Raw genomic sequence first — 15285 nt, 5'->3', positions numbered from 1 at the left:
ACCAGGAACGCCAATACGTCGAGAAAAACCATCCTTTTGCAGGTCGAAGTGTAATGTTCAGTGCGGCAAAAAATGGTGGGACGGGAGACCCCTCTAATTCTCATCTACGGCAATTTGACTGGTCCCTGATACTTCCAATAGGTCCTACAAACGATTGTAAGGCTTTAAGACGTGAAGTCGGTGACAATTTCATCCTAGTCGATGACAATGCGAGACGGCACTGTACTCTAACAGTGTCTTGGCATCTTCAGAGTTGCATCATCAAGCGAATGCATTGGCTAGTACAGTCCACAGCCATAAATGCAACTGAGCATGCATGGGACCTGTTGAAGGTGGCCATTGCACACCGTCCGAATCCAACTGATAATCTTCAGGACCTCACTGGAGCTGCCGTTGAGGAGTGGTACCTCATTCCAAGATAAACTTGACAGTCTAATCCAGAGCATGCCGTGTACTGGGAGGACATACTGACTACTAAAGACAGATAATCATCATCGAGAGATAAAGATTTTTTGTTTTCAGGATGTACACTTAGAAGAGAGCCTACTCTGTTTTGTAATGATTTTTTATAACCAGCCAAAATCGTTCTTGTTTTCAGAAGGAATTATGTTAATTTTGTTAATAAAGCATTGTAAAAATCGAAATGGGTGTTCTATAAGAAGTTATTGTAGTAAACTCTATGTTATTCCAAACCTTTGATGGGATGTGCACATCTACATATACATTCATACATTACATGCCAGGGCATACACCTCATTTACCAAGTACCAGGCGTTCTGTACGTTTCATTTGCATTGCAGAGTGCTATAATTTCAGTGTGTGACAGAAAAAAAGCGAACCACTCAGACGCGAGAAGGAAACTAAATGAAAGTTCACTGCTAGAGATGGCATGTGATATTTCAGTGATTACAACTTCGAGTAATTTCACAAAGAACTTGGCAATATGAGCCGACTTATCAATATCCCTCTCTGGACTGGATATATGCACTGATTCGGTTGGATAGGGTGTTAGGAGGTAATCACAAATGGTGCTTCATTGGGCTGTCAAGTCTGGCCTCACCCTGCGTATTCTCCTGACATGCAACACAGTAACATTTTCCTCACATGAATAAAAGCATTGCGTGGCAGACAATTACAGAACGATGCGAGGCGATTTTCGAGGTGGAACGGTTCCTAAACAGCCAAAATGCAGACTTCTGCCTCACTAAGTTTCAGCGTCGCAGCTTGACTTTTTCAAGATTAATCTTAATCACCAAACTTCCTAACAGATCAAATTTTGTGCTGAACCAGGACTTGAACCGAGGACCATTGTCTTTTGCGGGCAAGTGGTCTACCAACCAAGGTCAAATCACCACTCACGATCTGTCCCCACAGCTGTATTTCGCCAGAACCTGATCTCTTCCCAAATGGAATCTTGATCATGTTGAACACCATAGCTGATTGCCACTAATATCAATGATTAATGAAAACCACCACACTCGCACCATGCCCGCAGCTCGTGGTCTAGCGGCTAGCGTTGTTTCCTCTGGATCACGGGGTCCTGGGTTCGATTCCCGGCTGGGTTGGGGATTTTCTCTGCCTGGGGACTGGATATTTGTGTTGTTGTCCTCATTTCATCATCATCATCATCATCATCATCATCATCATCATCCGTGACAGTGGATAGATTGGACTGTGAAAAAAATTGGACTGTGTAAAAATTGGGACTTTGTATGGACGCTGATGACCGCGCAGTTGAGCGCCCCACAAACCAAACCTCATCACACTTGCATTATTACACATTTATTGTGCTACAACTGATTCCGTTCTTAGAACACCATCAGGCTGCCAAGTTGTGAAAGAAAGTATCTGCCTTTAAATGGTCTGGTTGTCAGGATGTACAGAGCATGCCTTGTTGTTTCCATAATTTTTATCTCGATTATTACATACGACTACCAGACCGATTATCTCATGATAATGGCGCAACTCAGCGACCTGATGACGAACGAAACTGGTCGAAACATAATAAATATACAGGGTGTCGTAGAAATTTTGCGACATACTTACGAGTGTCTTGAGGAACAAATCGAAGATAGGAACCCATGTCCAGAAACGTCAACGAAGCTACAGAACGTCGAAGTTATAGGCACCTGCTCCTACCGCTAGGCCACCCCTTAGACAGCAAACGTGACTTCATAGGCCTCGCAATGTTGTATGTTATTAAATGATGACGACTGATTACCACGACCGAAGGTGGAGAAGATGGCGCTATCTGCTGCATGGTAAGGCCTTGTCTCCTTTTAATGCGATACGATGTTTCCTCGATGGATGCTGGTTTCACACACAGGTTTCTATCCACAGTTTATTTTTTCTCCTGGAACGCTCTGTAATCTCCAGTGTATTACAGTATACAGAAGAAAAATAAACTCCAGATGGAAACTCAGGTCTAAAACCGATATGCACCAAGGGCACAGGTATCACATTAATAAGAGACAAGGCCTGCCTCTATAGCAGCCAGCTCCATCTTTGCGATCGTGTCAGTCAGTCCGTCTATGGTGTGACAGTGTACAAAGGCACGTTTGCTGCCGAATGGATGGCGTAGTGGTAGGTTCCAGCGCCTATAGCTTCGACGTTCTGTATCGTCGCTGGGTGACGGCACAGCTTCCTATCTTCAACTTGTTTCTCAACACGCCCTCTACAACATCTACATCTACATAGATACTCCGCAAGCCAGCGTACAGTGCGTGGCGGAGGGTACGCTGTACCACTACTTGTAATTTCCCTTCCTGTTCCACTCGCAAACAGAGCGAGGGAAAAACGAGTGTCTGTACGCATCCATACGAGCACTAATTTCTCTTATCTTCGTGGACCTTATGCGCGATGTATGTTGGCAGCAATACAATCGTTCAGCAGTCAGCTTCAAATTCCGGTTCTCTAAATTTTCTCAATAGTGTCTCTCGAAAAGAACGTCGCCTTTCCTCCAGGGATTCCCATTTCAGTTCCCGAAGCATCTCCGTAACACTTACGTCTTATTCGAATCTACCGGTAACATATCTAACCGCTCGCTTCTGAACCGCTTCGATGTCTTCCTGCAATCCGACCTCATACGGATCCCAAACACTCGAGCAGTACTCAAGAATAGGCCCCACCATCGTCCTATATGCGGTTTCCCTTACAGGTGTAACACTCTTTCCTAAAATTCTCCTAAAAATCGAAGTCGGGCTTTTGCCATCTCTACCACAGTTCGGACATGCTCGTCCCACCTCATATCGCTTTGCATCGTTACGCCCAGATATTCAAACGGCCTGACTGTGTCAAGCAGGACACTAGTAATACTGTATACGAACATTACAGGTTTGTTCTGCCTACTCATCCGCATTAACTTTCATTTCTCCATTTCGGGCTAGCTGCCATTCATCACACCAACTGGAAATTTTGTCTAAGTCGTCTTGTATCTTCCCTCGAAGTTTGTCGCAAATTTTTTGGCTCACCCTCAATAATATTACACCTTAGGTGGTTTTCATTAATCATTAATATTAGTGATAATTAAAATTCAATGACTACACCTCATCTGTGATTTATAATTACAGCAACGTACGATATAAAAAATGTTTATTTAAATCAAACCATTACCAGTTTCTTGTTGATTACAAATGCATGTTGTAATGGTACTTGAATTACGTAACCATTACGGCACCTCACCTCAACCTCTCGATACCAGCAATATTCTACTGTGTTTCTGTAAAATAGTTAACGTATTTCTGTGACAACATTCAGATTTGATTTCATTAATGCAGAGGTACTTCCATACGTCGATATGTATATATTGCAATGATATTATTCTTATGTGTATGCTTTCTTTTGTCACTATGATCTTTGACGTACTTGTAACTCTGATTTTTGGGTACATAAGCGGTTATTAGAGAGTCAAGTTTTGGTCGTCATGTTAAAAAGACGCAAATTGTAGTCAGCTTATGAAATCTGAACTTTAACAGTGAGGAAGATATTTTCAAGCATGTTTTATATTGTGAAGTGATGATGTTTTGGAACGAGTTACGTGATATTGCAACAAAAGTAATAAAAAAGAAGTGTAACTTAAATTCGGAGTGCTGATAACTTTTTTACATCGCCTTTGTCCTAACTTGCAAAAGTTTCATCTTCAAGAATAGTTTATGAAACACATCTATAAAACTTTTGAATATCGCAGAATAACACCAAGGCCTCTTTGCACCCGAGCTTGGAATCATCACCACCTAGATTTTCGACGATTGAGCCACGAGTTCACAACGAGACCAGCGTGGGAAACACGAAAAGATGAGTGCCTAGTTTATCCATTATTTCAAGAAATGACTTTATTAGCCGTGCTCTAATGACGCCTGCCACATAATATGACTTTGTTGTTGCCCGAAAATGCAATATTTAGCAGCATGAGCAACACTACAACTATAATTAATTTTTGACCTTTGTTGTGGTAGGGTTGTTAGAATCTCCAGATGACTCTTACAGATTTCCTTGCTCTCCTAGGGTTTCACTTTGCAGATGTTACTGGTTTTGTGCAATAAAATAAACAAGAAGTTCTGCATTTAAAAATAGGTAAAGTTTCTATTTTTTTGCGTTTTGTCCCCAGGAAGATACATGTGGCTGGTTGCTGTTCTAAATTAAAAACCTGAAAATTGTTTTACTATGTCGATTCTCATAGTGTACACTTTCGGCAAGATACTTAGCCCCCCCATGTGATTTTTATTGAACTGCAAGTGCAATACAAACAAAAATATATTCCTTCCTTACACATCAGCAAGATCACATTAAAATAACATTAAACGTCAAGGAGTGTTTTTGGGCAGCATCTCTTGACAAAACAACCAAGTCTAAAATATAATCATGTTTGCTGTAGTTGTGGTCCTCGTTCACTCGACAAAGATAAGCGTTGCATGCGGACTAATCACAGGGGCTGTTCATAATATATCGATATATCAATATTTTTTTAGTAAGTGTCGATATATGCCTGCAGAACTTTCACCACCGATATATCGATATAAAAAGGCAATATCCAGTGCTGATATTTTTATTTTGTATTATATCTTTTCAAAATTTTCGGAAAATATTTGAAGTTGTTCTTTTGAAATTGCAGTAGAACATAATTTTTCTTTCACTGTGTGAGCTTTCATCACATCCAGCTTTATCTATGACTGTGCGAAGCCAGCATCGTGGCGCAAAAGAAGGACTGCTATTGCACTCGAGGGTGGCGGTATGAATGGAATAACATCATTTCCGATTGGAAGAAACAAAACGCCAGTTGCGTGAAGAAAAAAAAATTATAACGCAAGTAGTGTGCTATATCTTTACATCGACATTCTTGAATAAGTTGCTAAAAAAGATGAACAAATGCCTAAAAACGAGACTGTCGCTGCGATGGGTGGACGCGTGAGAGAAAATGACGACGTAGTCGGCGCCCGGCGCTACCAACAGAAACTGCAAAGTTTAGCTTCACCACGCAATTTTGCCACTACAGTTGCTAGGTCTCTGACGTTTGCAGAACTGAGAAACCAGGGAAGTCGACACGAAGTGTTCCGGACAAATCCGTTATGTGACTAAAGCCAACGACGGACCCTTCGGACACCCTTTGTTGTGACACTTGCATGCAGTTACCATTGTTAGCTAAGTGGTTATCGCCAAGCGTGAACGTGCGTAGTTTTTCTTCCAATTCTTGCTGTAAGGGGAACGGGCATGCCGCTAGCTTGTTGATTTACAAAAAAATGGCTCTGAGCACTATGGGACTTAACATCTGTGGTCATCAGTCCCCTAGAACTTAGAACTACTTAAACCTAACTAACCTAAGGACATCACACACATCTATGCCCGAGGCAGGATTCGAACCTGCGACCATAGCAGTCGGGCGGTTCCGGACTGAGCGGTTGATTTACAGACTAATTATAAATCAGTACTTTAAATATACAGCTCTAAAACCAGCAGTATATTTACAATGTGCAGCCGATATCTTTATAGGCCGGTACGTCGATATTCACTCCGCCGACGTCGATATATCGATACTTCTTAAGATGTAATGAGCCTACAATGATAGATTTTTAAAAATCGATATATCTGATTTCCGATATTTACTAAAATATAAACAGTCCTCCTACTTACCGGGGCTGAATTCGATCGTGATAGTCGCTTTGGAGCCGCGTTTCAGCACGCAGTGGTCCGCCTCGCTATCACAGTTTTCCACAGCCGCGTGCAGGCACTTGCCAACTTTCGAATCTGTAAACGAGGAAAAAGCAACAAGAAAACGACTGGTTAACACTGCTGATTCGTACAAAAATGCCCATAAAAAAGTTGGGTTAGGATGTGGCAACGATAAAAAGAAAGAAAAAACAAAACTGCAATCAGTTAATTTGCAACTTGATATCGCGCGGGAGGCGACTTCTAATTTTATGTATTTTTGGTTCTGCTTAAGACGAGGTCCACAGCGGTCCGATTGACTTTCTGGAACTATCTATACGGTGATGTACATAGGTTAAGATCCCAGGTATCACACACTGCAGCCATTCATCCTGGTGGGTCCTCGTTTGCGAGTTAATTGACGAATAAAGAATTTGGAAATTTGCGTGGTGCTCAATATCGTTGAAAAATTAGGATTACGTGGCGTGGTTACCTTGTGTAATGGATAGGAGAACACTTTCAAATGCAGGAGATAGTGGGTTCGAATCTCGTCAGGGTCCTTAAGTCTCTATCGAAATGGAAAATGGAAATGATCGTATGGCATTGTTCGCCGGGAGGCCCCATTCAGGGGAGTTCGGCCGCCGTATTGCAAGTCGTTTTTAGTTGACGCCACGTCGGCGACTTGCGAGTCAATGATGATGAAACACACAACACCCAGTCCCTTGCTGGGAATCGAACCCGGGCTCCTTGCGCGGTAGGCGGTAACACTCCCGCTACACTACGGAGGCGGACTTTATCGAAATTATTTCGATCATTATTTCTATTCAATTAATTCGCTTAAATGTAATTTTTATTGCTGTTCCTTTGCCTAATCGTTTTAATCACTGTAACAAATTTTTCATTTATTTTTTGTCTAATTGGAATTTTTGTAAATATAAATTTATCCCGAGCGCGGGGTCTCGGGTTCGGTTCCCGGCGGGATCGGGGATTTTCAAGTGCCTCGAGATGACTCGGTGTTGTTGTGTTGTCTTCATCATCGTCACTCATCCCCACTGCGCCCGGAGCAGGGTGCGATTTGTGCTTTTACCAGAGGGGGGGGGGGGGGGGATGTCTTAGGGGGTTAATAAAATTACATACGTTACTAGCTTTGACCGTGGCGTTACCCATGGTCAAACAGTTATTTATAAATAGATGTTAAATGCCGAAACGCACTATTCACGCGTATGCAATATCAGAAAAGCCATCCCTTGTTATATCTTTAAAAGTACATTATAAGTGAAGCTTATTTACAAAATCATCTACATACAGGTATACGACGGGAATTCAAAAAGTAAAGGCACATTTGAGAAAAGCTGTACTTATTCTGATGATAGAAAACTGAAACATGCGTTATTTTTCTACGTAACCTCCCTGGACTTCAATGCAATTTTCCCGACGTTTTAGGAGTTTTTTTTTATTTCATCAGAAAATACGTTCATCAGTTGCATCTGTAACCAATTTTGCACCGCAGCAATGACGTCTTCATCACTGTCAAATCTTCTCCCCTGTAGTGCTTCCGTTAAGGGTCCAAACATGTGAAAATCGCTTGGAGCCAGGTCTGGACTGTATGGTAGGTGTTCCAGCACCTCGAATCTCAACTCCTTTATTGCGTCGGCTGTCCGTTTGGCAGAATGCGGGCGAGCGTTATCTTGCTGAAGGATGACACCTCTTCACAGTTTTTCACGTCGTTTGGATCTAATTGCAGGTTTTAGTTTCGTACGCAACACATCACATCCACCATGCAATACAGACGTGGCTTAGAAAGCCTCGTTTACGCTGGGGCAACGTCTTGCAACATTGTGGCATGCTACGGAAATGTGGCGTGCATTGTCTTGTCATTTAGTTCTAAATGTTTTGAAATGCTTAACTACTACATAACACTTTTTCAAAATTAATAACCGAGCATAATAATAGTATTAATAGTAAGACTGCTCGGCTCCACAAATTTAAATTATATGTAAAGTTTTACTCCAGTGCATGGGAAATAAACATTCCAGGTTGGGATGCATAAACTAAAACCAGTGGAGGGGATGGTCTGATCCGGAGGGGGGGAAATCCCACCCATCCCCCCCTGCAAATCGCACACTGGCTCGGAGGAAGGCAACGGCAAACCACCTCCATTAGGACCTTGCCTGGTACGGCGGTGCGGGTCTCCCGCATCGTTCCCCTACGCTCTGTCAAGTAGCATGGGACTTCATTTCCAATATTCAAATATTTGGTAATTTCTATCTATCAGTTAAAAACATAAGGTGAAACAAGATATTTATATTTGCGCACTGGTTATTTTTGTTACAAGGGGTGCAATTTTTTTGCACGATTATCGTTACACAAACATTTAAAACATGCCCTAAATACCTATTTCACCATGGACAAAATAACGCAGATGAAAATTCAAATTAATGACGGGTTTATAAGTAAAGCGAAATTCAATCAAATGAGAAATAGATATAATGAACGCAATAATGTGGATGAAAAAATACGGTGCTAAAAGAAATTAAATCGAAATTAGTACATAAAATTAATTAAAAACACACGAACAAAGATTTGAAGTGCAGAAAGAATGATAAGAGGGAAAATGGGAGCAAATGAAGTTGATACTACGATTAAAATTATGTGGAAAAGAATGGAATTAAAAGATTACATATAAATCAGTTAAGTGAATAAAAATGATAATCGAAGTCACTTCGACGAACATTTAAAAATAAAAGAACATACTACACCTGAAAAATTCGAACCCACAATCTCCTACAAGCGAAGATGCTATCCTACCTATTACACCACGCCACAATCGCAGCTTTTTAGCGCTGTTCAGTACTACACAAAATTACGACTTTTTTCGTCAATTACTCGCAAACGAGTGCCCAACAGGGCGAATGACTGTAGTGTGCAATACTCGGGATCGTAACTTACATCCTTCCTTGTTTCTATCCCCCGGCGATAGAAAATCGTTTTAAAGCCTGTATCTTCTACAAAAAGTAAGCAAAAAATTTCAAATCCACATATGATGTATATCTCTGCAATGTCTCTCAATCTGTCAAATATCTGCTCTTAATTTTAATTAGGACAAGAGTTAAGTTAATTCGTTTGAAACCATTTAAATTCTCGATTTCGCAAACAGCTTCTAACTTATCATGTCATTACTGGCACAGCAAAATATTTTTTTTCCATTCATTACAAAAATAATGCACTCGGCAAAGAATCCTTAAAAGTTTCCGTAGTGCATTACGTTTCCTGTATATAAATTTCTGAAAACAGCGTTTTTAAGCAACCTTATCAGTACTGAACTCGAAACAAGTATGACGTTTAAAATCTCTATCTCTTGTAAATATCATGTAAATATTTTGAAATTTACAAACAGTATCGGTCTCAGTGGTTTCTATAAGCGTATCAAATATGTTTTCTTAATTTTAATTATGGACGCTGTTACATTAACTATTGAAGTATGAGAAATTTTCGCGTCCGGAAAGGTTTTCTTCTTTAGATTTCAAATTTCGAAAACTATTACACACATTGAATATCATCTTGCTGTATATACAAAATGAAATAGAATTAAAATTCAGTCTAACTTACCGTAAGGAGATGACGAGAGCTGGCCAAACAGTATTTCTTAGTCTCACAACAAGAATAAGAATTAATCAAAATAAATTCACAAACACAATATTTAATGGCAGTAAGTACACTACACACTAATCAGACAATGCGAAAACACCGTTTAATTCAGTCAGTCAGTGGAACTAGCGAGACCGCTACAGTCGCAGGTTCGAATCCTGCCTCGGGCATGGATGTGTGTGATGTCCTTAGGTTGGTTAGGTTTAAGTAGTTCTAATTTCTAGGGGGCTAATGACCTCAGAAGTTGAGTCCCATAGTGCTCAGAGCCATTTGAACCCATTTTTCAGTGAAACTATCCGTGTCGCTGCTCGTATTGACAGATATAAACAAGTCTTCGACCCTTTGTTGTAAGATACCTTCATTGTTCCATGCGTCCCTTATCACTCCTTTCACGTGATGCACTACCTTCTGCCAGTCTTCCGATGTCACAATTTCAACTGCCTCTTTCAAAAGGCGTTCCACTTCGGTTAATGTGAATTTCACAGCAATATGCCGTTTAACCTGAGCCCAAATCTGCTCTATTGCGTTCAAATGGCAATGGTAAGGAGGCAATCTGAGCACTTTATGCCCCTATTTTTTTGCCACTTCGTCCACAATGTAAATCGGGTTCTTCGGCTTGTGTTGCGATACAAGTTCTAATAATTCTGCGTTTGTCAAATTACTGTCGAACTGTACCTTATGTTTCTGTAACCAGCTAACAAAGTCGTTTTTCCTCGTTGCCTTTGTGGGTGATTTATCTTGTATTACTGAGTGATTACGGCTGAAAGCAAGGGGAAACTACAGCCGTAATTTTTCCCGAGGGCATGCAGCTTTACTGTATGATTACATGATGATGGCGTCCTCTTGGGTAAAATATTCCGGAGGTAAAATAGTCCCCCATTCGGATCTCCGGGCGGGGACTACTCAAGAGGATGTCGTTATCAGGAGAAAGAAAACTGGCGTTCTACGGATCGGAGCGTGGAATGTCAGATCCCTTAATCGGGCAGATAGGTTAGAAAATTTAAAAAGGGAAATGGATAGGTTAAAGTTAGATATAGTGGGAATTAGTGAAGTTCGGTGGCAGGAGGAACAAGACTTCTGGTCAGGTGACTACAGGGTTATAAACACAAAATCAAATAGGGGTAATGCAGGAGTAGGTTTAATAATGAATAGGAAAATAGGAATGCGGGTAAGCTACTACAAACAGCATAGTGAACGCATTATTGTGGCCAAGATAGATACGAAGCCCACGCCTACTACAGTAGTACAAGTTTATATGCCAACTAGCTCTGCAGATGACGAAGAAATTGAAGAAATGTATGATGAAATAAAAGAAATTATTCAGATTGTGAAGGGAGAAGAAAATTTAATAGTCATCGGTGACTGGAATTCGAGTGTAGGAAAAGGGAGAGAAGGAAACATAGTAGGTGAATATGGATTGGGGGACAGAAATGAAAGAGGAAGCCGCCTGGTCGAATTTTGCACAGAGCACAACATAATCATAACTAACACTTGGTTTAAGAATCATGAAAGAAGGTTGTATACATGGAAGAACCCTGGAGATACTAAAAGGTATCAGATAGATTATATAATGGTAAGACAGAGATTTAGGAACCAGGTTTTAAATTGTAAGACATTTCCAGGGGCAGATGTGGACTCTGACCACAATCTATTGGTTATGACCTGTAGATTAAAACTGAAGAAACTGCAAAAAGGTGGGAATTTAAGGAGATGGGACCTGGATAAACTAAAAGAACCAGAGGTTGTACAGAGATTCAGGGAGAGCATAAGGGAGCAATTGACAGGAATGGGGGAAATAAATACAGTAGAAGAAGAATGGGTAGCTTTGAGGGATGAAGTAGTGAAGGCAGCAGAGGATCAAGTAGGTAAAAAGACGAGGGCTAGTAGAAATCCTTGGGTAACAGAAGAAATATTGAATTTAATTGATGAAAGGAGAAAATATAAAAATGCAGTAAGTGAAACAGGCAAAAAGGAATACAAATGTCTCAAAAATGAGATCGACAGGAAGTGCAAAATGGCTAAGCAGGGATGGCTAGAGGACAAATTTAAGGATGTAGAGGCATATCTCACTAGGGGTAAGATAGATACCGCCTACAGGAAAATTAGAAATACCTTTGGAGATAAGAGAACGACTTGTATGAATATCAAGAGCTCAGATGGAAACCCAGTTCTAAGCAAAGAAGGGAAAGCAGAAAGGTGGAAGGAGTATATAGAGGGTCTATACAAGAGCGATGTACTTGAGGACAATATTATGGAAATGGAAGAGGATGTAGATGAAGATGAAATGGGAGATATGATATTGCGCGAAGAGTTTGACAGAGCACTGAAAGACCTGAGTCGAAAGAAGGCCCCCGGAGTAGACAATATTCCATTGGAACTACTGACAGCCGTGGGAGAGCCAGTCCTGTCAAAACTCTACCATCTGGTGAGCAAGATGTATGAAATAGGCGAAATACCCTCAGACTTCAAGAAGAATATAATAATTCCAATCCCAAAGAAAGCAGGTGTTGACAGATGTGAAAATTACCGAACTATCAGCTTAATAAGTCACAGCTGCAAAATTCTAACACGAATTCTTTACAGACGAATGGAAAAACTAGTAGAAGCCAACCTCGGGGAAGATCAGTTTGGATTCCGTAGAAACACTGGAACACGTGAGGCAATACTGACCTTACGACTTATCTTAGAAGAAAGATTAAGGAAAGGCAAACCTACGTTTCTAGCATTTGTAGACTTAGAGAAAGCTTTTGACAATGTTGACTGGAATACTCTCTTTCAAATTCTAAAGGTGGCAGGGGTAAATTACAGGGAGCGAAAGGCTATTTACAATTTGTACAGAAACCAGATGGCAGTTATAAGAGTCGAGGGACATGAAAGGGAAGCAGTGGTTGGGAAGGGAGTAAGACAGGGTTGTAGCCTCTCCCCGATGTTGTTCAATCTGTATATTGAGCAAGCAGTAAAGGAAACAAAAGAAAAATTCGGAGTAGGTATTAAAATTCATGGAGAAGAAATAAAAACTTTGAGGTTCGCCGATGACATTGTAATTCTGTCAGAGACAGCAAAGGACTTGGAAGAGCAGTTGAATGGAATGGACAGTGTCTTGAAAGGAGGATATAAGATGAACATCAACAAAAGCAAAACAAGGATAATGGAATGTAGTCTAATTAAGTCGGGTGATGCTGAGGGAATTAGATTAGGAAATGAGGCACTTAAAGTAGTAAAGGAGTTTTGCTATTTGGGGAGCAAAATAACTGATGATGGTCGAAGTAGAGAGGATATAAAATGTAGGCTGGCAATGGCAAGGAAAGCGTTTCTGAAGAAGAGAAATTTGTTAACATCCAGTATTGATTTAAGTGTCAGGAAGTCATTTCTGAAAGTATTCGTATGGAGTGTAGCCATGTATGGAAGTGAAACATGGACGATAAATAGTTTGGACAAGAAGAGAATAGAAGCTTTCGAAATGTGGTGCTACAGAAGAATGCTGAAGATTAGATGGGTAGATCACATAACTAATGAGGAAGTATTGAATAGGATTGGGGAGAAGAGAAGTTTGTGGCACAACTTGACCAGAAGAAGGGATCGGTTGGTAGGACATGTTCTGAGGCATCAAGGGATCACCAGTTTAGTATTGGAGGGCAGCGTGGAGGGTAAAAATCGTAGAGGGAGACCAAGAGATGAATACACTAAGCAGATTCAGAAGGATGTAGGTTGCAGTAGGTACTGGGAGATGAAAAAGCTTGCACAGGATAGAGTAGCATGGAGAGCTGCATCAAACCAGTCTCAGGACTGAAGACCACAACAACAACAACTGAGTGTTAAGGAGCGTTATCCATAACAATGATAGAGTTTTTTGTTAAGTTCTGGAGCACACAGTCTTCAGACCATTTCACGAAAGTATTGTGGCTCATCTCTTCGTGGTAGTCGCAGGTCTTATTTGAACTGAATAGCAGCAGACAATTTTGGAATGAAACCTTTAGAATTTCCGGCATGTGCTACAATTATCCTTTTTCCTCTGCCGATCGGAGCTGCCATACTACCGCTACCGTCTGTCCAGCCTTTTTTTAAACTGTGTCCTGCATTCACCCACGTTTCATCAAGCCAAACGATATCATCAAAATTTGTCACCACTAATTCTCTAAGAAAGCGGCATCGCGAGGCTGCAATATCTTAGCGTTCTATTAGTAACTTTCTGCCAGAGAGGGATTTATAGCGGAATCCTAACATTTTCACGGGTCGTAACAAAGACGATTTACTACCCTGGAACAGGTCAGCCGCTATGAGGGTAGCATGTAGTTTTTTGAGTGTTGGATACTACTTCCTGGAATAAAATGCGTGTATTTGACGACGAATGGCATCTTCCTGAAAAGAGCCAAGTTTTGTGACCCTCTTCTCTAGTCGCCTCTATTTCCCAGGTGTCTCCAATTTAGATGATTCACTTGAGCCTTCTTTCGTGAATTTCTCCTTGCAGATTCTTATTACTGAACGTTCGTTAACTTGCAGAGCAGCTGCAGTTCGCTCCACCACCTTATCCAAAGGAGCGAGAGGCCCTCCTGCATCCCTCTCTCTCTCCCTTAAGGAACACACGTATTCACGCGCCTGACTGCGTATAACGACGCCATGTCCGCCACTTTGTTGCAGGTTTCGGAAGAGTGTGTAGCCTCGGCCTCCCTCTCTCGCGACTGCTTTCATCAGACATCGTAAACACGCGAAGCTACAAGTCACTCAAATCTCTCAGCCGCACGTCTACAACGGCTCGCTGAGGACTGGCTGGCACAATGCCTTAGTCAGCTCAGCAGAGCCAAGTGGCAACGCAGTGGCAGCCGACAGCGCCGGCTGCCATCGGTTTATTGGTGGCAGGAGCCCTGCAGCCCATTGCCTGTCAAGTGACAACTATTTTAAATAATAGTATACATATACTGAAGCGCCAAAGAAACTGGTATAGGCAATAGTATTTTCCGGACGCTGTGGCCGAACAGTTCTATGCGCCTTAGTCGGGAACCGCGCTGCTGCTGCTGCTGCGGTCGCAGGTTCGAATCCTGCCTCGGGCATGGATGTGTGTGATGTCCTTAGGTTAGTTAGGTTTAAGTAGTTCTAAGTCCCAGATGTTAAGTCCAATAGTACTTAGAGCCATTTGAGCCATTTTTGAGGCATGCGTATTCAATTACAGAGATATAGAAACAGACAGGATACGGCGCTGCGGTCAGCAACGTCTGCTTATACAGGGTGTTACAAAAAGGTACGGCCAAACTTTCAGGAAACATCCCTCACACACAAATAAAGAAAAGATGTTATGTGGACAAGTGTCCGGAAACGCTTAAATGCCATGTTAGAGCTCATTTTAGTTTCGTCAGTATGTACTGTACTTCCTCGATTCACCGCCAGTTGGCCCAATTGAAGGAAGGTAAAGTTGACTTCAGTGCCTGTGTTGACATGCGACTCATTGCTCTACAGTACTAGCATCAAGCACATCAGTACGTAGCATCAACAGGTTAGTGT

At 41.4% G+C, this 15285-nt stretch overlaps 1 protein-coding gene across 1 annotated transcript in view; it reads right to left on the bottom strand.

The window, feature by feature from the left end:
- Nucleotides 1-15285, bottom strand: part of LOC126424911 (NPC intracellular cholesterol transporter 2 homolog a-like) — a 96502-nt gene that overhangs the window by 56934 nt on the left and 24283 nt on the right. The window contains exon 2 of the mRNA XM_050087753.1: nt 6127-6240. Coding sequence (XP_049943710.1) covers nt 6127-6240 — 114 coding nt within the window. The remainder of the gene's footprint in view (nt 1-6126; nt 6241-15285) is intronic.

This window comes from Schistocerca serialis, chromosome 10 (assembly GCF_023864345.2).
Source record: "Schistocerca serialis cubense isolate TAMUIC-IGC-003099 chromosome 10, iqSchSeri2.2, whole genome shotgun sequence".
Classification (NCBI taxonomy): Eukaryota; Metazoa; Arthropoda; class Insecta; order Orthoptera; family Acrididae; genus Schistocerca; species Schistocerca serialis.
This window is presented reverse-complemented; position numbering and strand designations above follow the sequence as displayed.